General features: G+C 41.6%; 1 protein-coding gene across 3 annotated transcripts in view; it reads left to right on the top strand.

Moving 5' to 3' along the window:
* PDE8B (phosphodiesterase 8B) overlaps positions 1–24512 on the top strand; it is a 339284-nt gene extending 314772 nt beyond the window's left edge. For all 3 annotated transcript variants that reach the window (XM_077287159.1, XM_077287149.1, XM_077287140.1), the window contains exons 16-22: positions 360–495; positions 2728–2926; positions 4862–5079; positions 5753–5888; positions 8635–8802; positions 11089–11218; positions 22997–24512. In XM_077287159.1, coding sequence (XP_077143274.1) covers positions 360–495; positions 2728–2926; positions 4862–5079; positions 5753–5888; positions 8635–8802; positions 11089–11218; positions 22997–23112 — 1103 coding nt within the window. In that variant the 3' untranslated portion in view covers positions 23113–24512. The remainder of the gene's footprint in view (positions 1–359; positions 496–2727; positions 2927–4861; positions 5080–5752; positions 5889–8634; positions 8803–11088; positions 11219–22996) is intronic.
* The last annotated feature ends 3393 nt before the right edge of the window (positions 24513–27905 follow it).

Raw genomic sequence — 27905 nt, 5'->3', positions numbered from 1 at the left:
GAAAACAATGGAGCTGAATACCTTCATTCTGTATTAAGAAGCAATGAATTTTGCTGTAATGTATCATGTGTACGATGTTTTATGTTTATGAACAAAAGATAGATATGCATTAGATATACAGTATTAGGCTGCCGTCACGCTATCAGTATTTTCCATCAGTATTTGTAGCCAAAACCAGGAGTGGAACAAATAGAAGAAAAGTGTAATAGAAACATATGCACCACTTCTGCATTTATCACCCTCTCCTGGTTTTGGCTTACAAATACTGATGTAAAATACTGACCAAATACTGCTAGTGTGACGGCAGCCTAATAGTTTTTTGGGTCTGTTGTAAAAGGTGCTTCTTTTTATTATTCCAGATATACACCACAGCCATAGTCACCTTTCTGTGCCAGTGACGATTAATGATGTGCCACCTCGGATAGCTCAGTTATTGGATGATGAGGATAGCTGGGACTTTAACATATTTGAACTAGAAGGTGTTACACATAAAAGGTGAGTGGTGTTGACACCTCACAGATGTTATCCGTGCCCAGGTGGATATCAAAACAATTACACATAATGCATTTTTTTTTGCAAAGAAAACAGACATGGTGAAGTTTTCATCACGTAAATGTTTAAAGGGCAACCCAACTTTTTTTTACTTAGCAATCCTCCAAGTATTGCAAATTTATGACTTTTTATAAAATACTTCATTACCTTATTTTGCTTTCTTCTCTCCCAAACATCACATTGCATTGCTGCCTCACAAGGTCAGCTCATGTTTCTTTAGAAACTGTTTTCAACTGTTCAGCCAAGATCCATATACTATTTACAAGCAGAGTCCATATGGGAATTCCTCTCTGAGTTCTCTACTCCAAAACTCAGGGGAAGGCCGGGGACACACTTAACGTATAAAAAAACGGTCCGTTTTTCACGGCCGAGAATCGCACAAATGTTTCAAAAACAGTGATCCGTGTGCAGTGCGAGGATGCGATTTCCTCGCATCAAATGATCCGTGTGACATCCGTATGGCATCCGTATGCCGAGATTTTCTCGCAAGCTTGCAAAACCGACATCTAATGGATTTATGTGCTCAAATGTTCGGGAAAACATATATACAGTATATATACACTCACTGGCCACTTTATTAGGTACACCTGTCCAACTTCTTGTTAACACTTAATTTCTAATCAGCCAATCACATGGCGGCAACTCAGTGCATTTAGGCATGTAGACATGGTCAAGACAATCTCCTGCAGTTCAAACCGAGCATCAGTATGGGGAAGAAAGGTGATTTGAGTGCCTTTGAACGTGGCATGGTTGTTGGTGCCAGAAGGGCTGGTCTGAGTATTTCAGAAACTGCTGATCTACTGGGATTTTCACGCACAACCATCTCTAGGGTTTACTGAGAATGGTCCGAAAAAGAAAAAAAATCCAGTGAGCGGCAGTTCTGTGGGCGGAAATGCCTTGTTGATGCCAGAGGTCAGAGGAGAATGGGCAGACTGGTTCGAGCTGATAGAAAGGCAACAGTGACTCAAATCGCCACCCGTTACAACCAAGGTAGGCCTAAGAGCGTCTCTGAACGCACAGTGCGTCGAACTTTGAGGCAGATGGGCTACAGCAGCAGAAGACCACACCGGGTACCACTCCTTTCAGCTAAGAACAGGAAACTGAGGCTACAATTTGTACAAGCTCATCGAAATTGGACAGTAGAAGATTGGAAAAACGTTGCTTGGTCTGATGAGTCTCGATTTCTGCTGCGACATTCGGATGGTAGGGTCAGAATTTGGCGTAAACAACATGAAAGCATGGATCCATCCTGCCTTGTATGGAGCATCTTTGGGATGTGCAGCCGACAAATCTGCGGCAACTGTGTGATGCCATCATGTCAATATGGACCAAAATCTCTGAGGAATGCTTCCAGCACCTTGTTGAATCTATGCCACGAAGAATTGAGGCAGTTCTGAAGGCAAAAGGGGGTCCAACCCGTTACTAGCATGGTGTACCTAATAAAGTGGCCGGTGAGTGTATATATATGTCATTGAGACACATATATATATATTCTGTATTTATATTTCATTCAGCGCGATAAATTTTAAAATGCGCGCGTGTCCTGCCTCCCGTGACGTCCCGGCTTGTGATTGGTCGCGTCGCCCATGTGACCGCGACGCGACCAATCACAAGCCAGAACGTAATTTTAAAATCCTGAAGGACCTGAAATTACGTCACGGCTTGCTGTGATTGGTCGCGTCGCGGCCACATGGGCGGCACGCGACCAATCACAAGCCAGGACTTCACGTAAGGAAGTAAACGCGCGAATTTTAAGCAAAGAACGCTGCCGGTTCCCTCGGTGAGGTGAGTATAGCAATATTTTTTATTTTAATTCTTTCTTTTACACATTAATATGGATCCCAGGGCCTGAAGGAGAGTTTCCTCTCCTTCAGACCCTGGGAACCATCAGGGATACCGTCCGATACTTGAGTCCCATTGACTTGTATTGGTATCGGGTATCGGTATCGGATTGGATCCGATACTTTGCCGGTATCAGCCGATACTTTCCGATACCGATACTTTCAAGTATCGGACGGTATCGCTCAACACTATTAATGACCAATGATGACCATGACCCTGTGTTCTTTGATAACATACTGCTGATCTACAGTATACACTGTATATATATATTGACTTCATATTATAGGGTGCATGTGCTGAAGATATGCTTTATTCAATATCTTGATTTTTTAGGCCATTAGTTTATCTTGGACTGAAAATATTTGCTTGTTTTGGTGTCTGTGAATTTCTAAACTGCTCAGAAGCAACCCTACGCTCCTGGCTGCAAATTATTGAGGCCAACTATCATGCGTCCAATGCCTACCACAACTCCACCCATGCAGCAGATGTCCTTCATGCCACAGCCTTTTTTCTTCAGAAGGATAATGTGAAGGTACAGTTTATGATTACATTTTCTTGTGCAGGGTCCTCTCTCCCACTGTACACTAATTTAATCATGTATATTGTGACTGATTTTATATTACATAATATACTTCTGCACAAGTCTATGAACACCTTTGACATGGAAAAAAAATTGTTAGTGATTTTCCTTTATTTAATCGAATATTTTTGTTTTGTTGGAGTGTCTCTCCCAGTAATACAGGCTGGAAGTGAGGTCTGCGTGTTCAGGGTGCTGCTGCAGAGCTCCAATACTGTTTCCTTTTTTTTCCAATACTGTATTTTTGGGTGGCTTTTATAAACTTGACTATAGTTTGTTCTTTTTTTCCCTCTGAGATACCGTTTCCCCTCTTGAAGCTTTGGAGTTATGTGCACAACCTCATCCTTGCTGCTATTTCTAACACAAGAAAAGGAGAGTGCAGAGTTGTCAGGAGCAGGAACTTTTGAGGAATTTGTAACATTTTTGCAGATCATTCAGCTAGGTAAAAGACTGACAGGCAATACAGCAGCAAAATATAGACAATTTTTAATGCAAACTTTTTAGAAAGTTGTTTCAGTTTGCATTTAGGAAGCAAATAATCAATAACAAAAATTCTGTGTGAAGGTCTAACTAGCCTTTAACCATTATGTCATGTACTGGAAAAATGATAGTACCTCTTCACAATGTATATTAACTTAGAGTTTAGGTAGTAGAAAATAAATAAACAGCAATATTAATAATTAGTTTAAGCTGTAATTAGTGTAACAAGAAAATACTGTATTTAAATAGGTTGTCCACTACTTTATCATTGATGACCAATTACTCAGGATAGGTCATCAATGTCTAATCGGTCAGGGTCTGACACCCAGCACCTCCGCCGATCAGCCGTTCTCGGTGTCGGCAGTGGCAGCTGTGAACTGGAAATGCTCAATTACGATTCAAATCAATAGGAGTCGGATGTGTAGTACCCGGCCGCGGTAACTATTAAAAAAGCAGCTGCGCAATCGAGCATTTCCGGCCGGCGTCCGCCACTACGGAGGCAGAGAACAGCTGATCGGCAGGGGTGTCATCAGTGATAGAGTAATCGACCACCTCTTTATTATAAATAAGGTATTTTTCTTCCCAGGACAATCTGATGTTTAGGGATCCAGAGCAATGCTACAAAAAGTACCACAGCTCAGTCCTGAGGAAGATGCAGACATTAGTAAAGTCAAGTCTTTTAATAACATTTTTCATACAGACACGTTTTGTGTAGTCTACTATAATCAGTATTTTCTATTTGCCCTTAAGATCTGTTATCATAGGCAAGAACTGTAATGTGCTCAGTCCCGGGGATGCCATAGAAAGCCATATTGCACAGTTCACTTATAGCAGGGGTGGGAAACCTCAGGCCCCAGGGCCATTTACGGCCCTCGATGACCTTTTATCAGGCCCCGGAGCAGATTCTCAGGGATCGCATTCTTGGGTAAGGAGCTGTATTTTGATTGCCACAAGCTCATTAATTTCTTCTTGCTCTGTTAGCACACACATGCAGTGTTCACTACTGAACACTGAAGGGCATGCAATGAAAGATTACATCCTGAAACCAGTGCCAGAGTCAGGATGCACTTTGTGGGCAGAGTTTGTACGGCCCCGAAGGATGGTATAAATATCCAAATGGCCTTTCGCCGAAAAAAGATTCCCCATCCCTGACTTATAAGGTCATCTTTTTCCATTAATTCAGTTTAGGCTCTACTCCATTGGACCCAGGATTTTGATGCAAAAGTGGTCCTCCAGGAGTTAACACCTTTTATAAAATTGCCTCTTAATGAATCAGGAGCCTCAAACTCAACCCCATCCCCTCATTAAGATCAACGGCCTTGATGAGTCCAGGCCATTGACTTGTAGGGTCATAAATAAATTTCTATCTAATCTGTGCCACCTTCTGACTCTTTATTATTTTTCTTATAGACAAGTCTTGATCAGCTGGACAAAGTAGCTGCTTTAATAGCTGCCACGGTTCATGATATCGATCACCCTGGTCGCACCAACTCTTTTCTTTGTAATGCCGGCAGTGAACTAGCCCTCCTCTACAATGACACCGCTGTCTTAGAAAGTCACCACTCCGCTTTGGCATTCCAGCTCACGGCAAAGGACGGCAAATGCAATATTTTTAAGAACATGGACCGGTATGCTACTTTGCATATTTTTGTGTTCACTGTCGACCTGAAACTCCTAATTTATAACTAATGTTCTCAGCTGTTTTCATTTTTAAAAGTTTGGGCAACATTGCCAGATTTTGTAAGAGAAAAAAAAATACAAAAAGTAATGACACTACTTGCTGTGAAACTTCTAGCATAGAAGGATTAAGATCCCTTGTCCATATGCAGGATGGGGCCTATTTAGCTACTGGATCCTCAGTGAGTAATTAATTGCCTAGTAATTGCTGCCAGCGCTGAACTAATGCACCAATGGTGCCCATATTTCATGCTTACTGCCTCTTATTTTCCATAGCAGGGAGTGAGAAAAGCTGCTTTTGAGGTCTGTAGAGCACTGTGTGTTTTCTTACAGGCATTGTGTAGGATTAGAAAAACATGCCTGGCTTCTTCCAAAAACACTGCCAACCCTGTTTACAGGTTGTATGTGATATTTCAGCTCTACGACATTCACTTCAGATGAGCAATAGATGAAACAACCTATGGACTAGGGTGATGCTTTTTTTGGTTTAAGCCAGCCATGTTTTCCTAATCCTGGACAATACCTTTGCCTACAGCACAAAGGTGCTTCATTATGAATATTCATGTGATATATAATCCTTTTTATGAAACTGCAATCGTACTATTATTTTGTTCTCTTCTTCAGAACCAAATATCGGACCCTTCGTCAAGCCATAATTGACATGGTTTTAGCCACTGAGATGACCAGACATTTTGAGCACGTGAACAAGTTTGTGAACAGCATCAACAAGCCCATTGCTGCCGAGGAGAACAACTCAAATGTAAGATGAAGTCAGGATTGGCACTTTATTATGTGACATTTCTTGTTTGCCCTCTTTGGAATATTAGTCTGGTCGCACATCAAGTGACGCAAGACTGATGTGTGGTGATGATAAGACATAATGTACAGATATGTCCGACTTTCTCATTCTCAGGCAAAAGTTAGGACAAGTAATCTCCTAGATATTTTAATTTAAGGTCAAGGTAACAAATGGCCTTCATGAGAAAAGTGTAAAATATAGGAAAGGTGGCCATACACATCAGACTGTGAAACTGGCCTGCGTACAGACTGTGCTATGTGGACTGGCTCGTGGGTGTCCTGACCTGAACTCAACTGCCTGATAGGCATATATGAGCCTGTCGAGTTCAGGTCAGGAGATCTGTAGCCAGTCCAGATATTGCTGTCTGTAAAACACAAATGCATAAAGCCAGCCTTAGATGCATGATTGAACAACTGTTAAATGAATGATTGCCTGGTGATTGATCATCAACCTGACTCAGCCATACACACTTTAGGCAGTATAGTCGTTCATGCTGGGTGTATATGTTCAATGACACTCGGAGAAGGACAAACAATCTTTCTGGGGATGTACATTTACTGGCAACTACTGGATGAAAATTCAGCAGATTTCAACGAAAACGATGATTGACGTTGATCGGCAAAAACAATAATCTATCGCTTTACTTGAAATCATCCATTTTAATCAACTTTAGACTAATGCATAGGGCCCTTTAAAAAAAGCAGTTCCTTAGGTATAGTAAGTTGTACCAAATGTATATTCACATACAAGTGCTTCTCACAAAATTAGAATATCATCAAAAAGTTAATTTATTTCAGTTCTTCAATACAAACGGTGAAACTCATATTATATAGAGTCATTACAAACAGAGTGATCTATTTCACGTGTTTATTTCTGTTAATGTTGATGATTATGGCTTACAGCAAATGAAAACCCAAAGGTCATTATCTCAGTAAATTAGAATAATTAACAAAAAACATCTGCAAAGGCTTCCTAAGTGTTTAAAAATGTGCCTTAGTCTGTTTCAGTAGGCTCCACAATCATGTAGAAGACTGCTGACTTGACAGATGTCCAGAAGGCAGTCAATGACACACTCCACAAGGAGGGTAAGCCACAAAAGGTCATTGCTAAAGAATCTGGCTGTTCAGAGTACTGTATCCAAGCATATTAATGGAAAGTTGAATGGAAGGAAAAAGTGCGGTAGAAAAAGGTGCAAAAGCAAGCGGAATAACCGCAGTCTTGAAAGGATTGTTAAGAATCACTTAAATTGGACCTGCCTGACCAAGTGAAGTAGATCAAAAGACTGTCAAAAACTAAACATCATGTGGCGATCAAAACAAATTCTGGAACAAATGAGAAACAAAGGAACTATTGTAGAGATCTATTATACGTCTGGAAAAGGTTATAAAGCCATTTCTAAAGCTTTGGGACTACAGCAAACCACAGTGAGGGCCGTTATCCACAAATGGCGAAAACATAGAACAGTGTTTAATCTTCCCAGGTGTTGACGCAGGGACGACTCATCCAAGAGGTCACAAAAGAGTCAAGACCCCACAACAACATCCAAAGAACTGCAGGCTTCACTTGCCTCAGTTAAGGTCAGTGTTCATGACTCCACCAGAAGAAAGAGACTGGGCAAAAATGACCTGCATGGCAGAGTTCCAAGACGAAAACCACTGCTGAGCAATAAGAACATAAAGGCTCGTCTCATTTTTTGCCAGAAAACATCTTTATGATCCCCAAGGCTTTTGGGAAAATACTCTGTGGACTGATGAGACAAAAGTTGAACATTTTGGAAAGTTTAAGTCCCATTACATCTGATGTTGAAGTAACACAGCATTTCAGAAAAGAAACATGATACCAACAGTAAAATATGGTGATGGTAGTGTTATCATGTGGAGATGTTTTGCTGCTTCAAGACCTGGAAAAATTGCTGTGGTAAATGGAACCATGAATTCTGCTGTCTACCAAAAAATCTTGAAGAAAACTGTCCGGCCATCTGTTTGTGACCGCAAGCTGAAGCGCACTTGGGTTATGCAGTAGGACGATGATCCAAAACACACCAGCAAGTCCATCTCTGAATGGCTTAAGAAAAACAAAATTAAGACTTTGAAGTGGCTTAGTCAAAGTCCTGACCGTAATCTGTTTGAGATGCTGTGGCAAGACCTTAAAAAGGTGGTTCATGCTTGGAAACTCTTCAATGTGGCTGAATTAGAACAGTTCTGCAAAGCTGAGTGAGCCAAAATTCCTCCAGAGCGTTGTGAAAGACTCATTGCCAGTTATCACAAATGCTTGACTGCAGTTGTTGCTGCTAAGGGTGGCCCAACCAGTTATTAGGTTTAGGGGGCAATCACTTTTTCACAGAGTGCCCTTTAGGTTTGATTTCTTTTTCCCTTAATAATAAAAACCTTCATTGAAAAACTACATTCTGTGGTTACTTGTGTTATCTTTGTCTGATATTCAAATTTGTTTGGTGATCTGAAACATTTAAGTGTGACGACTATGCAAAAGAATAGGAAATCAGGAAGGGGGAAACACTTTTTTTTCACACAACTGTATATGTACTACATACAGCTACTCCGGTGTAAAAATGAATTATAAAATAACAAAATCATGGCTGTCAGAATGTGCAGACCAAAATTCTCCTGGGTCATCAGGCAAATCATTCTGCTATGTATTTAAGTATTTTTTTGCATGTTTTCTAAGGTTTCTTATTGTTTGTCCGCAGAGTGAGGGCAGTGACTGCGAATGTTCCCCCAGCATCAAAAATTCACCAGAAAATCGTATACTCATCAAGCGCATGATGATAAAATGTGCAGATGTGGCCAACCCATGTCGTCCATTGGATTTGTGCATTGAATGGGCTGGAAGGATCTCAGAGGAGTATTTTTCTCAGGTATAATACCTCATTTTTTGAGGACAAAACTCAAGAAATTGAACAACTACATCTTAACTCTTGGGTTAAGGCCAAGGTCCAATGAGCCTATAAAAAAATTATTCGAGTTGCATCCAGAAAACCTGGATGATTTTCACCCATATTGTCATTCATGTGCCATCCATTTGTGTCTATTTTTTTCCCGTTTGTGTGACATCCAGGAGACATTCATTTGCATCTGTTTTTATACAACATTATAAAATGTATATGATCAAATACAGTTTCCTCCATAGATCCGTATGGGTTCCAATTTTTTTGGGTGCACCCAGAGACTTGTCTAGGTGATTCTAATCTGACACGTGGAAAAGATTAATGTACGCTGTGATTTGTTTTAAAACAGACATTTGGCCCATGTGAAAAAGCTATCATCTTAGCAGCCCTATTGAATTACATTGGTCAGTGTATGGTCCGGTCTTTACTCGGACAGCGCATGTCCGTATAATAAGCTTGTCCTGGACCGCACTTGGAGAGCACAATGTGACAATGCACATAGATGATTTTCCACATGGACCAACGGTCTGCATGGAAAAAATGTGCAGCATGCACTACTTTGGTGTGATTTACGGACCAGAGTAGTGCACAGAAATCGCAGGCGAGGACACAGGGCACATGATGCCAGTGATGTCCACAAATTGCGGACTTGACAGGCCGGATTTTTAGTAATTTGAACCTATCCTGAGGGCTTGCTGACAAGAGTGTATACATTCAATGTTTTATTGGATAGCACTTGGACCAATTTTATTCAATGGGGCACTGCTGATGCCCGATTTTATTTAACTGATGAATCTGTCAGTGAAAAAACATAACAGCATACTGCGATTTCACTTTGAAGTTGGATACCATCATACTAGGCTTGGATGACATCTGAGTGCAGTCCAATTTCCAAGCACTCACAGAATGGAGACGATGGAGGCGTTTTGATCTCCATCTTTTCCTCACAATGTGCCCTGATTCTCTTATCCAAGAGAATATGATCACACTATGCTGACACTCGGATCAAACTCTGATCATAGCTTGATCAGTGTCATTAGTATAATGAGAGAATCTACGGCTGTGTGAGTGACCACCCAAGCTCTTTCCAGTTTAGGGCTACAGCACACAGCAGTGTTAGGGTACGTGTCCACGTTCAGGAAACGCTGCGTGTTTGACGCTGCGTGGGGCCGCAGCGTCAAACACGCAGCGTCCAGATGTTCCAGCATAGTGGAGGGGATTTTTTGAAATCCCGTGTCCACTATGCGTGGAAACACGCATCCGTCGGCCCTGCGACTCCGGACATGCTGCGCGTCTTTTAAGATCGCAGCATGTCCGTGTTCCTTGCAGCGACGCTGCGCCGCAAGGAATAACACAGGGCCCTATGCGAGGGGTGCGATGATCCCGGATGTGTACAATGAACACATCCGGCATCATCGCGTCCCAGAAGGGGGCGGGGCTTAGCGCCGAGCGGGTTTGCTGCTCCGACGATACCGCCGACCATCCTGAACATGGACACATACCCTTAAAGGGAATCTGCGAGCATTTCACCTCCTCCTCCTTTACTGACAGCTCCTTTGCCTGAAGTCACACAGCAAAGAGCAGCGCTGGTTGGGGAACAGATCTGGAGTGACAGAGGCTTCAGATCTTTCCGAATGTCTCGGATTGCATACAAAAAATTGGTATTGCTTCTAGAGCAGAATACCGCCGGATATCAGCTCTCTGCAGCCTGTATAGCAGAGCACAGAGGCTGTGTGGCTACACAGTATACAAGCTCCATGCACTGCTATTCGGACGCTGTGCCTTTGTACGCGCACCCTATTTGGGCAGGGAGAATTGATTACCCGTATATATTAGTGTTGAGCAAAAGTTGCTAATTTTTTATTTTTTCATGGCACACTTGCCTTTTTTAAGTTGCTAATTTTTTATTTTTTCATGGCACACTTGCCTTTTTTAAGCAGATGGAGCTTCACAGGTGGAAACGAGGCTTCTCACAAACCAAAAAATTTACAAATTATACCAGAAATTAAAGCTCAAATGTGCGCCAACCTGTAGCTGGCATACAGTAGATTTGCTTTTTAAATGTGACAAATTTATTAAGATGGATCGAGAAACTCTGGTCATAAGTAAATGTCCAATTTGATGCATATGAAATTTCGGAATTGGTAGAGCACTTGTGAGAGGCTGACTGTACAATTTCACTACTGCTTAAAGTTTAACCACTAGATGACTGTGTACGTCAATTATAATCAACTCCATTCCTCTCTTTTCTTACAGACTGATGAAGAGAAGAGACAAGGCTTGCCAGTAGTTATGCCAGTATTTGACCGGAACACCTGTAGCATACCAAAATCTCAGATATCATTCATAGACTATTTTATCACAGACATGTTTGATGCATGGGATGGTAAGATCAGACTGACTGTACTTAGTAAAAGTTTTATTTGTATTTTGCATCTTTTTTTTCGACTGAGGCTCAATTTTGAATATGTCATAAATATTGGGGAAAAAATAGTAGCCTGCAGTATTTTGAAAGGTAAAATGACTGACACCATTACTGGAATTCAACAGACCCATTATATATTGGGTCCGTCAATCGCTGTTTGAACATCAGATCTATTATATGCTGGACAAAGTCAATTTTGCTTTTGTGTTCCAGTCACAGAGCAAAATAATGGAACTGTAGTTCATACAGTATGATTCAGCTGTCAGTTTCCCTTTAAAGGGGTGTGATCATGTTATTATATTGCTTTAATTGTTTAGACAGCATGAAAATAAGCAACTCCGCAATTGACTTGCTTTTTCCATCTGCTGTCATTTTCCTGCAATGAGAGCTTTTATCTTTCATAGTGTAAAGCTAGTTTCCATGAAGCTCAGCCACTAGTGCCTGCCCACACCCTGGCACAGGGTACTGTAGCTATATTCCAGGAGAGAAGTTAATTCTTAACTTATCAGCCACCTCTCTCCAGCCTATTGATTTCTATGCAGCAGTTAGCGGTTTACTTTTCTTCCTTCTCTTTGACCTCTTGACAAACATTTGTTATAAATCTTGTAAAATTACCAGCCCCCAGCATTGGCTGCTTCTAAAGAAGGTTTCATAATTACAACTCTTCACTGTCTGGAGCTGTGTACTTGCTGCAATGCTCAGTTATGTCTATATGTAAATACAGTGATAACAGTGTAGACTCCAGAACAAACTACTGACTGCTGAATATATTACAGTAGCACTTGTGCTGAGCTTTATAGTTCTTCTAATACACTGCTTTAAAAAAATAAAGGGAACACTAAAATCCCACATCCTAGATATCAGTGAATGAAATATTCCAGTTGAAAATCTTTATTCATTACATAATGAATAGTAATGAACGAGTGTGCTCATTACTCGGGTTTTCCGAGCATGCTCGGGTGTTCGCCGAGTATTTTGGGTGTGCGCAGAGATTATGTTTGAGTTCACGCAGGTACATGATTTGTGGCTGCTAGACAGCCTGAATACATGAGGTGATTGCCTGTTTGTTAGGGAATACCACATGTATTTAGACTGTCTAGCAGCCACAAATCATGCACCTGCGGCAACTTTTACAGAATCTCCGAGCATGCCCAAAATACTCATAGAACACCCGAGCATGCTCAGAAAACTCGAGTAATGAGCACACTCGCTCATCTCTAATAATGAATTGTGTTGAGAGCAATAAAAAAAAATTATCAATGTAAATCAAAAATAATATCCCATGGAGGTCTGGATTTGGAATAATACTCAAAATCATAGCGAAAATCAAATTTCAGGCTGATCCAAATTCAGTGGAAATGCCTCAAAGCAAGGAAATGATGCTCAGTGGTGTGTGGCCTCCACCTGCCTGTATGACCTCCCTACAATGCCTGGGCATGGACCTGATGAGGCGGTGGAGGGATCTGAGATCCTGAGGAATCTCTTCCCAGACCTGGATTAAAACATCAGCCAACTCCTGATCAGTCTGTTGTGCAACATGGCGTTGGTGGATGGAAAGAGAAATGATGTCCCAGATGTGCTCGATTAGATTCGGTCTGGGGAATGGGCAGGCCAGTCCACAGCATCAATGCCTTCATCATACAGGAACTGCTGACACACCTCAGCCACATGAGGCCTAACATTGTCATGCATCAGAAGGAGCCCAGGGCACCTGCATATGGTCTCACAGTGGGTACGATGATCTCATCTTGGTACCTAATGGCAGTCAGGGTACCTTTGGTTAGCACATGGAGGGCTGTGTGGCCCTCCAAACAAATGCCTCCTCACACCATTACTGACCCACTGCCAAATTGGTTATGCTGGAGGATGTTGCAGGCAGCAGATCGATCTCCACGGCATCTCCAGACTCTGTCACTTGTGCTCAGTGTGAACCTGCTCTTATCCGGAAGAGCACAGGGTGCCAATGTTGAATCTGCCAATCTTGGTGTTCGCTGTCAAATGCCAATCGCCTTGCAAGGTGTTGGGCTGTAAACCCAACACCCACTTGTGCACATTGGGCCCTCATACCACCCTCATTGAGTCTGTTTCTAACAGTTTGAGCAGAAACATGGATGTTAGTGGCCTGCTGGAGGTCATTTTGCAGGGTTCTGGCACTTCTCTTCCTGTTACTCCTTGCACAAAGGAAGAGGTAGCGGTCCTGCTACTGGGTTGTTGCCCTCCTACAGCTTCCTCCACATCTCCTGGTGTACTGGCCTGTCTCCTGGTATCAAGTTAGAAAACAAGGCGCCCTACCTATCTATGATATAGGTGCTATATCCAGTAGTAGATAAGTATTGTATAAACAAGAGACAAAGCACTACTGTACGATATGCACACTACAAGTTAAATAATAATATCAGAAAAAAGTAGTATCAATACAAATAATGCACAACCCCAAACCATATGTATGAATTCAACCTGAATAGTAAATTGACAATCAAGGTGTCTATTGCAAATTTAATGGGTAAACAGTATTGTACTTCAGCTCCTGAATAGGTCCCTACACCCTAAAGGTAAATACCTGTGGCCACAAATCCCTCTCATATACAGGATGAGATATATATACAGTGCCTACAAGTAGTATTCAGCCCCCTGCAGATTTAGCAGGTTTACACATTTGGAATTAACTTGGCATTGTGACATTTGGACTGTAGATCAGCCTGGAAGTGTGAAATGCACTGCAGCAAAAAGAATGTTATTTCTTTGTTTATTTTTTTTTTAAATTGTGAAAAGTCTTTTCAGAGGGTCATTTATTATTCAACCCCTCAACCCACCAGAATTCTGTTTGGTTCCCCTAAAGTATTAAGAAGTAGTTCAGGCACAAAGAACAATGAGCTTCACATGTTTGGATTAATTATCTCTTTTTCCAGCCTTTTCTGACTATTTAAGACCCTCCCCAAACTTGTGAACAGCACTCATACATGGTCAACATGGGAAAGACAAAGGAGCATTCCAAGGCCATCAGAGACAAGATCATGGAGGGTCACAAGGCTGGCAAAGGGTACAAAACCCTTTCCAAGGAGTTGGGCCTACCTGTCTCCACTGTTGGGAGCATCATCCGGAAGTGGAAGGCTTATGGAACTACTGTTAGCCTTCCACGGCCTGGACAGCCTTTGAAAGTTCCTCCCGTGCCGAGGCCAGGCTTGTCCGAAGAGTCAAGGCTAACCCAAGGACAACAAGGAAGGAGCTCCGGGAAGATCTCATGGCAGTGGGGACATTAGTTTCAGTCAATACCATAAGTAACGTACTCCACCGCAATGGTCTCCGTTCCAGACGAGCCCGTAAGGTACATTTACTTTCAAAGCGTCATGTCAAGGCTCGTCTACAGTTTGCTCATGATCACTTGGAGGACTCTGAGACTGACTGGTTCAAGGTTCTCTGGTCTGATGAGACCAAGATCAAGATCTTTGGTGCCAACCACACACGTGACGTTTGGAGACTGGATGGCACTGCATACGACCCCAAGAATACCATCCCTACAGTCAAGCATGGTGGTGGCAGCATCATGCTGTGGGGCTGTTTCTCAGCCAATGGGCCTGGCCATCTGGTCCGCATCCATGGGAAGATGGATAGCACGGCCTACCTGGAGATTTTGGCCAAGAACCTCTGCTCCTCCATCAAGGATCTTAAGATGGGTCGTCATTTCATCTTCCAACAAGACAACGATCCAAAGCACACAGCCAAGAAAACCAAGGCCTGGTTCAAGAGGCAAAAAATCAAGGTGTTGCAGTGGCCTAGTCAGTCTCCTGACCTAAACCCAATAGAAAACTTGTGGAAGGAGCTCAAGATTAAAGTCCACATGAGACACCCAAAGAACCTAGATAACTTGGAGAAGATCTGCATGGAGGAGTGGGCCAAGATAACTCCAGAGACCTGTGCCGGCCTGATCAGGTCTTATAAAAGACGATTATTAGCTGTAATTGCAAACAAAGGTTATTCCACAAAATATTAAACCTAGGGGTTGAATAATAATTGACCCACACTTATATGTTTGAAATTTATTAAAATTTAACTGAGCAACAAAACTTTTTGGTTTGTAAGATTTATGCATCTGTTAATAAATCCTGCTCTTGTTTGAAGTTTGAAGGCTCTAACTTATTTGCATCTTATTAAACCTGCTAAATCTGCAGGGGGTTGAATACTACTTGTAGACACTGTATATATATATATATATATATATATATATATATATATATATATATATATATATATATATATATATATATATATATATATATACACAGTGGGGCAAAAAAAGTATTTAGTCAGTCAGCAATAGTGCAAGTTCCACCACTTAAAAAGATGAGAGGCGTCTGTAATTTACATCATAGGTAGACCTCAACTATGGGAGACAAACTGAGAACAAAAAATCCAGAAAATCACATTGTCTGTTTTTTTATCATTTTATTTGCATATTATGGTGGAAAATAAGTATTTGGTCAGAAACAAACAATCAAGATTTCTGGCTCTCACAGACCTGTAACTTCTTCTTTAAGAGTCTCCTCTTTCCTCCACTCATTACCTGTAGTAATGGCACCTGTTTAAACTTGTCATCAGTATAAAAAGACACCTGTGCACACCCTCAAACAGTCTGACTCCAAACTCCACTATGGTGAAGACCAAAGAGCTGTCAAAGGACACCAGAAACAAAATTGTAGCCCTGCACCAGGCTGGGAAGACTGAATCTGCAATAGCCAACCAGCTGGGAGTGAAGAAATCAATAGTGGGAGCAATAATTAGAAAATGGAAGACATTCAAGACCACTGATAATCTCCCTCGATCTGGGGCTCCATGCAAAATCCCACCCCGTGGGGTCAGAATGATCACAAGAACGGTGAGCAAAAATCCAAGAACCACGCGGGGGGACCTAGTGAATGAACTGCAGAGAGCTGGGACCAATGTAACAAGGCCTACCATAAGTAACACACTACGCCACCATGGACTCAGATCCTGCAGTGCCAGACGTGTCCCACTGCTTAAGCCAGTACATGTCCGAGCCCGTCTGAAGTTTGCTAGAGAGCATTTGGATGATCCAGAGGAGTTTTGGGAGAATGTCCTATGGTCTGATGAAACCAAACTGGAACTGTTTGGTAGAAACACAACTTGTCGTGTTTGGAGGAAAAAGAATACTGAGTTGCATCCATCAAACACCATACCTACTGTAAAGCATGGTGGTGGAAACATCATGCTTTGGGGCTGTTTCTCTGCAAAGGGGCAAGGACGACTGATCCGGGTACATGAAAGAATGAATGGGGCCATGTATCATGAGATTTTGAGTGCAAACCTCCTTCCATCAGCAAGGGCATTGAAGATGAAACGTGGCTGGGTCTTTCAACATGACAATGATCCAAAGCACACCGCCAGGGCAACGAAGGAGTGGCTTCGTAAGAAGCATTTCAAGGTCCTGGAGTGGCCTAGCCAGTCTCCAGATCTCAACCCTATAGAAAACCTTTGGAGGGAGTTGAAAGTCCGTGTTGCCAAGCAAAAAGCCAAAAACATCACTGCTCTAGAGGAGATCTGCATGGAGGAATGGGCCAACATACCAACAACAGTGTGTGGCAACCTTGTGAAGACTTACAGAAAACGTTTGACCTCTGTCATTGCCAACAAAGGATATATTACAAAGTATTGAGATGAAATTTTGTTTCTGACCAAATACTTATTTTCCACCATAATATGCAAATAAAATGATAAAAAAACAGACAATGTGATTTTCTGGATTTTTTGTTCTCAGTTTGTCTCCCATAGTTGAGGTCTACCTATGATGTAAATTACAGACACCTCTCATCTTTTTAAGTGGTGGAACTTGCACTATTGCTGACTGACTAAATACTTTTTTGCCCCACTGTATATATATATATATATATATATGTATATGACTAGATAAGCATGACTGACCAAGTGCTAAAATTAGCACAAAATGTGATGAAAGGTGAAATAGCACTAAGCCTAAGCTTGTAGCTCAAGGGAAACAATACAGTCCTGAAAACTGCCCATACCTGTTTAGTGATACATAAAGAGTTGGAATAACAACCCAATAAGAGGATGTGGGGGGCCCCAGCAAGTGTAACCGTTTACCAGTAGGGAGCCAGAAAAAAATCCATCATGAGAAGCGAGGGCATGAGAGGGGATCCGACAATAGACCCATGTGTATCGCCGTTTTGACCTACTGGTAAATGGCTACACTTGTTGCAATACCTGTGCAACTTCTGTGGGTTGTAGACACCGCCTTATACTACTTTATAACCCCTTAACGACCGCCGATACGCCTTTTAACGGCGGCCGCTAAGGGTACTTAAACCACAGCGCCGTTAATTAACGGCGCTGTGGAAAAAGTGAATAGCGCCCCCCAGAGTCGGATTTTCTCTGGGGTCTCGGTTGCTGGGGGTAGCCGAGACCCCAGAGAACATGATTTGGGGGTTTTCTACTGACCCCCGAGTTGCGATCGCCGGTAATTAACCGTTTACCGGCGGTCGCAAAAAAACCCCAAAAAACGCGATTTGTCATTTAATTTCTCTGTCCTCCGATGTGATCGCACATCGGAGGACAGAGAAATGTGGTCCCCGATAGCCCCAGATAGCCCCCCAATACTCACCTACCTCCCCCGGTGCTCCTCGTGGCTCCCGATGGGCGCCGCCATCTTTTTCCGGGGAAATAATGGCGGGCGCATGCGCAGTGCGCCCGCCGCCCGGCACCCGGATGTTCTTTGGGGTCTCGGCTGCCGGGGGTAGCCAAGACCCCAAAGAACATGATCGGGGTCGGTTTTTACCGACCCCTGTTTTGCGATCGCCAGTAATTAACTGTTTACCGGCGACCGCAAAAAAAAAAAAAAAAAGCGATGTCATTTCTCTATCCTCTGATGTGATCGCACATCAGAGGACAGAGAAATAGGGGGATTCGGGGACCCTGTTATACTTACCGGTGTCCCTGGGTCCTCCTGCTTCTGCTGGCCGCCGGCTTCTTGCTCCGGTAAGAAAATGGCGGGCGCATGCGCAGTGCGCCCGCCATGATCTGCCGGCCGGCAGAAGAAAATTCTTCCTCTTTTTTTATTTTGGTCACTGTGAGATCCTATCACAGTGATCAAAATAAAAAAAATAGTAAATAACCCCCCCCCCTTTATCACCCCCTTAGTAAGAAAAAAGTAATAAAATAAAAAAAATGTATGAATTTCTATTTTCCAAATAGGGTTAGGGGTAGGGTTAGGGTTAGGGTTAGGGTTAGGGTATGTGCACACATAGAATGGTTCTCTGCGGATTTTTCTGCAGCGGATTTGATAAATCCGCAGGACCAAAACGCTGCGTTTTTCCTGCGGATTTATCGCGGATGTACCGTGGTTTTTGTGCGGATTCCACTGCGGTTTTACACCTGCGGTTTTCTATTATGGAGCAGGTGTAAAACCGCTGCGGAATCAGCAGAAAGAATTGACATGCTGCGGAATGTAAACCGCTGCGTTTCCGTGTGGTTTTTTCCGCAGCATGGGCACAGCGTTTTATGTTTCCCATAGGTTTACATTGTACTGTAAACTCATGGGAAACTGCTGCGGACCCACAGCTGCGGAAACGCTGCGGATCCGCGGCAAAATCCGCAACATTTGCACATAGCCTTAGGGTTAGGGCTTGGGTTAGAGCTAGGATTAGGGTTAGAGCTAGGGTTAGGGCTAGGGTTGGGGCTAAAGTTAGGGTTAGGGTTGGGGCTAGGTTTAGGGCTAAAGTTAGGGTTTGTGCTAAAGTTAGGGTTAGGGCTAGGGTTGGGGCTAAAGTTAGGGTTAGAGTTGGGATTAGGATTTGGGTTAGCATTAGGGTTACATTTGGGATTAGGGTTAGGTTTGGGATTAGGGTTAAGGCTAGGGTTGGGATTAAGGATAGGTTTTGAGGTTAGGGTTGAGATTAGGATTAGGGGGGTGTTGGGTTTAGGGTTTTGATTAGGGTTATGGTTAGCTTTGGGATTAGGGTTAGGGGTGTTTTGGGGGTTAGGGTTGTGATTAGGATTATGGATCGGGTTGGGATTAGGGTTAGGGGTGTGTTGGGGTTAGGGTTGGAGTTAGAATTGGGGGGTTTCCACTGTTTAGGTACATCAGGGGGTCTCTAAACGCCACAGCCAATTTTGTGCTCAAAAAGTAAAATGGTGCTCCCTACCTTCTGAGCTCTGCTGTGCGCCCAAACAGTGGTTTACCCCAACATATGGGGCATCAGCGTACTCGGGATAAATTGGACAACAACTTTTGGGGTCCAATTTCTCCTGATACCCTTGTGAAAATAAAAACTTAGGGGCTAAAAAATCTTTTTTTGTGGAAAAAAAAAATATTTTTTATTTTCACGACTCTGCATTATAAACTTCTGTGAAGCACTTGGGCATTCAAAGTTCTCACCACACATCTAGATAAGTTCCTTGGGGGGTCTAGTTTCCAAAATGGGGTCACTTCTGGGGGGTCTCTACTGTTTAGGTATATCTGGGGCTCTGCAAATGCAACATAACGCCCGCAGACCATTCTATCAAAGTCTGCATTCCAAAACGGCACTCCTTCCCTTCCGAGCTCAGCCATGCACCTAAACAGTGGTCCCCCCCACACATGGGGTATCAGTGTACTCAGGACAAATTGGACAACAACTTTTGGGGTCCAATTTCTCTTGTTACCCTTGTGAAAATAAAAATTGGGGGGCTAAAAAAATCTTTTTTGTGAAAAAAATATATTTTTTTTGTTTTCACGACTCTGCATTATAAACTTCTGTGAAGCACTTGGGCATTAAAAGATCTCACAACACATCTAGATAAGTTCCTTGGGGGGTCTAGTTTCCAAAATGAGGTCACTTGTGGGGGGTTTCTACTGTTTAGGTACATCGGGGGCTCTGCAAACGCAACATAATGCCTGCAGACCATTCTATCAAAGTCTACATTCCAAAACGGCGCTCCTTCCCTTCCAAGCTCTGCCATGCGTCCAAACAGTGGTTTATCCCCCACATATGGGGTATCAGCCTACTCAGCATAAATTGCACAATACATTTTGGGGTCCAATTTCTCCTGTTACCCTTGTGAAAGTAAAAATTTGGGGGTGAGAAGATCATTTTTGTGGAAAAAATATGATTTTTTTTATTTTCATGGCTCTACATTATAAACTTCTGTGAAGCAGTTGGGGGTTCCTAGTGCTCACCACACATCTAGATAAGCTCTTTGGGGGTCTAGTTTCCAAAATGGAGTCACTTGTGGGGGGTTTCTACTGTTTAAGTACATCAGGATCTCTGCAAATGCAACATGACACCTGCAGATCATCCCATCAAAGTCTGCATTCCAAGCGGCGCTCCTTCCCTTCCGAGCCCTGATGGGTGCCCAAACAGTGCCCTCCCCCCACATATGGGGTATCAGCGTACTCAGGACAAACTGGTCAACAGATTTTGTGGTCCAATGTCTCCTGTTACCCTTGATAAAATAAAAAATTGCAGGCTAAAAAATCATTTTTGAGTGAAAAAAAAGGATTTTTTATTTTCACGGCTCTACGTTATAAACTTCCGTGAAGCACCTGGGGGTTTAAAGTGCTCACCACACATCTAGATAAGTTCCTTAAGGGGTCTAGTTTCCAAAATGGTGTCATTTGTGGGGGGTTTCCACTGTTTAGGCACATCAGGGGCTCTCCAAACGCGACATGGCATCCGATCTCAATTCCAGCTAATTCTACATTGAAAAAGTAAAACGGCGCTCCTTCTCTTCCAAGCTCTGCAGTGCGCCCAAACAGTGGTTTACCCCCACATATGGGGTATCAACGTACTCAGGAGAAATTGCACAACAACTTTTGTGGTCTAATTTCTCCTGTTACCCTTGGGAAAATAAAAATTTTGGGGCAAAAAGATCATTTTTGTAGAAAAAATGTGATTTTTTATTTTCACGGCTCTACGTTATAAACTTCCGTGAAGCACCTGGGGGATCAAAGTGCTCACCACACATCTAGATAAGTTCCTTAAGGGGTCTAGTTTCCAAAATGGTGTCACTTGTGGGGGGTTTCCACTGTTTAGGCACATCAGGGGCTCTCCAAACGCGACATGGCGTCCGATCTCAATTCCAGCCAATTCTACATTGAAAAAGTAAAATGGCACTCCTTCTCTTCCAAGCTCTGCGGTGCGCCCAAACAGTGGTTTACCCCCACATATGGGGTATCGACGTACTCAGGAGAAATTGCACAACAACTTTTGTGGTCTAATTTCTCCTGTTACCCTTGTGAAAATAAGAATTTGTGGGCGAAAATATCATTTTTGTGTAAACAAATGCGATTTTTTATTTTCACGGCTCTACGTTATAAACTTCTGTGAAGCACTTGGGGGCTCAAAGTGCTCACCACACATCTAGATAAGTTCCTTAAGGGGTCTAGTTTCCAAAATGGTGTCACTTGTGGAGCGTTTCCACTGTTTAGGCACATCAGGGGCTCTCCAAACGTGACATGGCATCCGATCTCAATTCCAGCCAATTCTGCATTGAAAAAGTCAAACGGCGCTCCTTCTCTTCCAAGCTCTGCGGTGCGCCCAAACAGTGGTTTACCCCCACATACAGGGTATCAGCGTATTCAGGAGAAATTGCACAACAAAATGTATGGTTAAATTTCTGTTTTTACACTTGTGAAAATAAAAAAATATGGTTCTGAATTAAAGTGTTTGCAAAAAAAGTTAAATGTTCATTTTTTCCTTCCACATTGTTTGAGTTCCTGTGAAGCACGTAAAGGGTTAATAAACTTCTTGAATGTGGTTTTAAGTACCTTGAGGGGTGCAGTTTTTAGAATGGTATCACACTTGGTTATATTCTATCATATAGACCCCTCAAAATGACTTCAAATGTGATGTGGTCCCTAAAAAAAATGGTGTTGTAAAAATGAGAAATTGCTGGTCAAATTTTAACCCTTATAACTCCCTAACAAAAAAAAATTTTGTTTCCAAAATTGTGCTGATGTAAAGTAGACATGTCGGAAATGTTATTTATTAACTATTTTGTGTGACATATCTCTCAGATTTAAGGGCATAGGAATACAAAATTTGAAAATTGCAAAATTTTAAAAATTTTCACCATATTTCCATTTTTTTCATAAATAATCGCAAGTAATATCGAAGAAATGTTACCACTAGCATGAAGTACAACATGTCACGAAAAAACAATCTCAGAATCAGCAGGATCCGTTAAAGCGTTCCAGAGTTATAACCTCATAAAGTGACAGTGGTCAGAATTGTAAAAATTGGCTCTGTCATTAAGTACCAAATTGGCTCTGTCACTAAGGGCTTAAGAGACAACTCTTTAAATAAAGTTCTATTCACTTTAGTGATGTACATTTTTCAGCCTTGATTAATAATGCCCGATTTTGTTCTGTGGCTATGGACAACTCTATAGTACAGTTGGTACAAATCGATTTGCAGGACCCTGTCCATCGGCCATGTCAATAATTTGTGGCCACTGGACAATTGCCTGGAAAGCCGCATTCTTTTACTTAGCTGGCTTGGCATGATGCCAAATCAATCAAAAGCTGTGGATGTTGCCAGGTAAGAGACAGATCTCAGGGCTTCCATCCAATGGCCCTAGATTATTGAGATAGCCAATGCATCGGGTTCTGTGAATCGATTTACATAAGCTCCACTCAGTAGTATTCAAACTGTAGAACATATAATTGTAGGCAACAATCACATCTCATCCATCTACGAGAATCCCTAATAATTGTCATGTTTATTTCAGCTTTCGCACAATTGCCGAACCTCATACAACACTTGGCAGAAAACTACAAGTATTGGAAATCATTAGATGAGTTAAAGTGCAAGAGTCTCAGGTGCTCATCTGACATCAGCAAATAATGGAAGTCTGGACGATGAGTGACCTCCCAACCTACCTGCACTGTGAACCATTTACTGGTGGTGTAACCCAGAATAAAGGAAAGCTCTATTCTGAAGACTGGATGGAGCAGTACTACAAAGACTTTCTCGCGGTTGACCAGATGATGACATGGACAACAAATCAAAGGGAAATACGTACAATGAAAGTTAACTTTTTTTCTACGATTTTATCCCTGGCACCAACATTCTCTTTGACTGCTGACTATTGACATCTTCACCAGCCTATCCTTTCTTTGGACTGCCAGTTTGCATTTCAAATGCTTTGTTATTCTTGACCAATTATCAAAGAAGAGTACATTGGACAAGAACTAAAGACTATTTCATTATGATTTATTTTAATGCCAGCAATTGCTACATATATATCATAGAGAAAGGAAGAACAAGTGATGTTTTCCTTCCGGGATTTACTGCTGCTCTTCTATATTTGTTCAGGGCTGCATTTAGGGGCCTAATGAGAGACTCAGGAAGGCTTCTTACACGTGTCCAATAGGAATCATGAATTCATTTACTTATTAATCCAACACCCTAAGGCCTCATTTAGACGTCCATTATTCACTTATATGTTCTATACCCATTTTTCCCACATAGAATACTTACATGTCAGGTTTTTAACCTAATCATGAATCATAATCATACCGACCAAACACTGATGGAAATCTGTTCCAAAACACTGATGTGAATTGGTCTATTTTTTCACGTAAGAACCTCTGAGTGAGGCCTAAAGCTGGGGCTACAGGATCACTTTCTACAGGACGATATTTTCATTTCAATCTACAGTACAATGGAAAACTCTTAGCTGCAGGTAACGTGGCAGGCTCCGTGGACTGCAGCTGTCACTCAATAGTTAACAATTGGAAAGACTTTATGAAAACTTTTTATGTAACCCCTGTCTAGCTCCACTCAATACCTGAACATTTAGGTGTGACTATAGTTACCCATCCTGAATATCACCTGCTGATCAGTTTGGGGACTTTGCAAAGCGGCTCCCTCTATCTCCACCTCCTGGACTATTATAAGTGGATGCGATAAAGTGGGAAGTGGACCTAGCAACAGTCATACCCAAATTATTAGGTTTGAGTAGAATCAGGGTACATTCACATGAATAGATTTGTTGTATATTATAGAACCAGCTGTGTGGATGAGTTTTTATATGACACAGGCTGCGGAGAAAATCTGCAGTGGAAATTGAACTGCGCCGTGGATTTGACATTTGCAGCCTGTCTGTTGCCGATTTTTACTGTGCGTTTGAGCCTTTGCAACACAGAGGGTGAAATTTTCAGTGAAGATATCTGACCAGAGTGGATACGTCCTTAGTAGTGATGAGCAAATATACTCGTTACTCGAGATTTCTCCAGCATGCTCGGGTGCCCTCTGAGTATTTTTAGTGCTCGGAGATATAGTTTTTCTTGCCGCAGCTGAATGATTTACATCTCTTAGCCAGCATAAATACATGTGGGGATTCCCTAGCAACCAGGCAACCCCCACATGTACTTATGCTGGCTAACAGATGGAAATCATTCAGCTGCGGCAATAAAAACTAAATCTCCGAGCACTAAAAAATACTTGGAGGACACCCGAGCATGCTCTGGAAATCTCGAGTAACGAGTATATTTGCTCATCACTAGTCCTTAGACTAAATGCACACGTTGCATATTTTCTGTGGATTTTCTGTGCCACTTTGGGTGCGATAATGAACAATGCAATACAGTTGTAGCTAAACAGATGAAATTTTACCAAATCTCATCTTCACATTGCGGACACTTTCTGCGTAGACAGTGACATGCAGTGTGAATTTTAAAATCTGCGTGAAAGTCTACAGCATATCTGCCACATGTAAATTTACCCTTAGGCTTTGATAGGAACCTGTCAGTTGGCTAATGCTACCTGAACCACAGCAGTAGGAGAGCGGCTCTCTCGTTATAGAAAGTTATGTAGTATTTCTGAGAAACAGCTTGACAGGCGAGATAGTCATAGAGAGAGGTGTGCAGGCATTTGGAGAGGAGTCTGCAGGGTGGCTACCTCTGGCTTCTTCCTGCCCGACTCGGCCTAATTGACAGATTTCATCCTTTACCCAAATAGGGAAAGACCTGTCAGTCAAGCTGAGCTGAGGAGACGCAGGAGGATGCGGACAATCAGATTGTGCTCTTCTTGCTTTTTTATCTGAAAAGCTGCAACATTTCAGAGTAAATAAAACCTATTTCTTTAATATATATATATCCAAATTTGGACTTTCCTCCCATTTCGCCGAAAGAAGAGAACCGTATAATAAATTAAAATAGTAAATATTTAATTAGGTTAAAATAATACCATTAAAAAATACAACATGTGACATATCACAGAGCGCCCAGTGAGGGGGACCCCAATCTAATCCTACCCAAAAATTATAGTATACTAGTGTATATTATATTATTAAATAGGTAAAAGTTCAAAAGAAACATATCTAAACTATCAAGGTCTAGTGACCACCCATTTAGTATAATGCTCATATTATAGCTTAGTGGTCATGCTTGTAAATAGCGATATCACACTGCCAATATTTATACAAAGGAGGAATTAAATCCCAAGGTAGTATGTACTGACATCAGTCTATATGAGAAATGGAGAGACTAAAGACTATATAATCCAATGTATAATAAAATATAAGCAAGATTGGACAGCAGGGTAAAGTCTGTATCAATTATAAACACCTATAGTTCTAGATTAATATACTTCATGGCAGTACTGTCAGTATATAAACAAATAATGAGGTAATAGATATAAAGAACCACATTACCTATGTGCAGTAATAAGGGCAGTAACGCTGAGCTGAAGATATGGATAGATTGAGCGTCTCACCTCACCCCGACGCACGTTTTGCCATTAGCTTCTTCCAGGGGTGTGTCTGGGTAGGGGATGGCAGCCCTTTTAAATGAACTTAAACCAATGGAAAGGGATATAACAATAATCGTGGAGGTAAGAGACCAATCAGCCTTCAGGACATAGACGGTACATACAGTGTTTGTCACTCCCCATATGTAAACTTTTCCGGGGCAGCACTCATTGGAACGCATGTTGGAACCATGAGGACCAGAGACAAAGCGCCCCCAGAAATAAGTGGGGCTCTTTAGAAAAGCACATGTGCACTTTCTGAAGTGCCGTGGTTATATAACTAAAAAGAACGAGTAGCCAATAAGCTGTATGATCATCTACGTGAGTTCATACATAATACCAGAGGGTATTAACATAGTTATAAGAGACAGAAAACACTGCTATATTACCCATATGTAACAAAAGAATGTAATGAGTGGTAGTGTGTAAATAGAAACATAATCCAGTAATGTTGATAAAGACAATTATTATAACCAGTGCCATAAAGTTATGTCATGCAAACTAAACCCATTAAACATCAAAAATATTTAAAGCTGATTAACTGCATGATATAACTTTATGGCATGGATTATAATAATTGTCCTTATCAACATAAAATTATATCATGCAGTTAATCAGCTTTAAATATATTTTTTAAATTTAATTTAAATTCCGTAAGAAGCTAATGGCGAAACGTGCGTCGGGGTGAGGGGGGACGCTGAATCCATCCTTATCTTCAGCTCAGCATTACTTGCATTATTACTGCACACAGGTAATGAGGTTCTTTATATCTGTTGCCTCATTATTTGTTTATATACCGACAGTATTGCCATAAAGAAAATATATTAATCTAGGACTGTAGGAGTTTATAATTGATACAGACTTTACCCTGCTGTCCAATCTTGCTTATATTGTATCTACATTGGATTATTTAGTCTTTAGTCCCTCCATTTCTCATATAGACTGATGTCAGTATATACAACCTGCGGATTAGCAGCGGATTTTCTATGCGTTGTACAGTACCATGTTAATGTATGGAAAACAAAATCCGCAGTGCACACGCTGAAGAAAAAAACGCGCGGAAACGCAGCCTTGTTTTTTCCGCAGCATGTCAATTCTTTGTGTGGATTCCGCAGCAGTTTACATCTGCTCCTCAATAGGAATCCGCAGGTGTAAAACCGTAGGTGGAATCCGCGCAAAAACAGGTGGTATATCCGTGGCAAATCTGCGGGTAATCCACAGTGCGGTTTACCTGCGGATTTTGCAAAAATAGTGCGGAAAAATCCGCACACCATTCCGCAATGTGTGCACATAGCCTTATACCAAATAGGTGGTCACTTGACCTTGTTTCTCTTGAATTTACCGTAATTTTACCCATTTAATAATATAGTATACACCAGTATACTATAATTTTTGGATAGGATTAGATCGAGGTCCCCCTACTGGGCACTCTGTGATATGTCACATGTTGCATTTTTTCATTTTATTATTTTAAGCTAATTAAATAAAGATTTACTATTTTAATTTATCATTTGGTTCTCTTATTTCGGCTAAAGGGGTTGTAAGTCTGAATTTGGTTATATATGTTGATGTGAAGTGTCAGTGCACCTTAGCTATGGACACTATTAGATGATTATTTCTTTGATGCCGCCTGAGGTTTGCCTATTCAGTGCTAAAATGAAATAATAAACTAATTTGATAAAAGGTATACTATATAATATACCACTACAGATCCTTATAATAAAAATACAAAATGTAATCTGGTTACTAGTTACGATTGTTGCCACATTAACAAATTGTTAAGGTCTTTTGTACAGATCTCCATTAACTTTAGTTTTGTAGATGAAAATGGCAGTGTATAGGTATATTTAAGCTAATCCTTATTTTTCTGGCAAGCTATAGAGTTG

The sequence above is a fragment of the Ranitomeya variabilis genome, chromosome 1, assembly GCF_051348905.1.
Source record: "Ranitomeya variabilis isolate aRanVar5 chromosome 1, aRanVar5.hap1, whole genome shotgun sequence".
Classification (NCBI taxonomy): Eukaryota; Metazoa; Chordata; class Amphibia; order Anura; family Dendrobatidae; genus Ranitomeya; species Ranitomeya variabilis.
The sequence above is the reverse complement of the archived record's forward strand: the minus strand, read 5'-3'. Positions and strand labels throughout refer to the sequence as shown.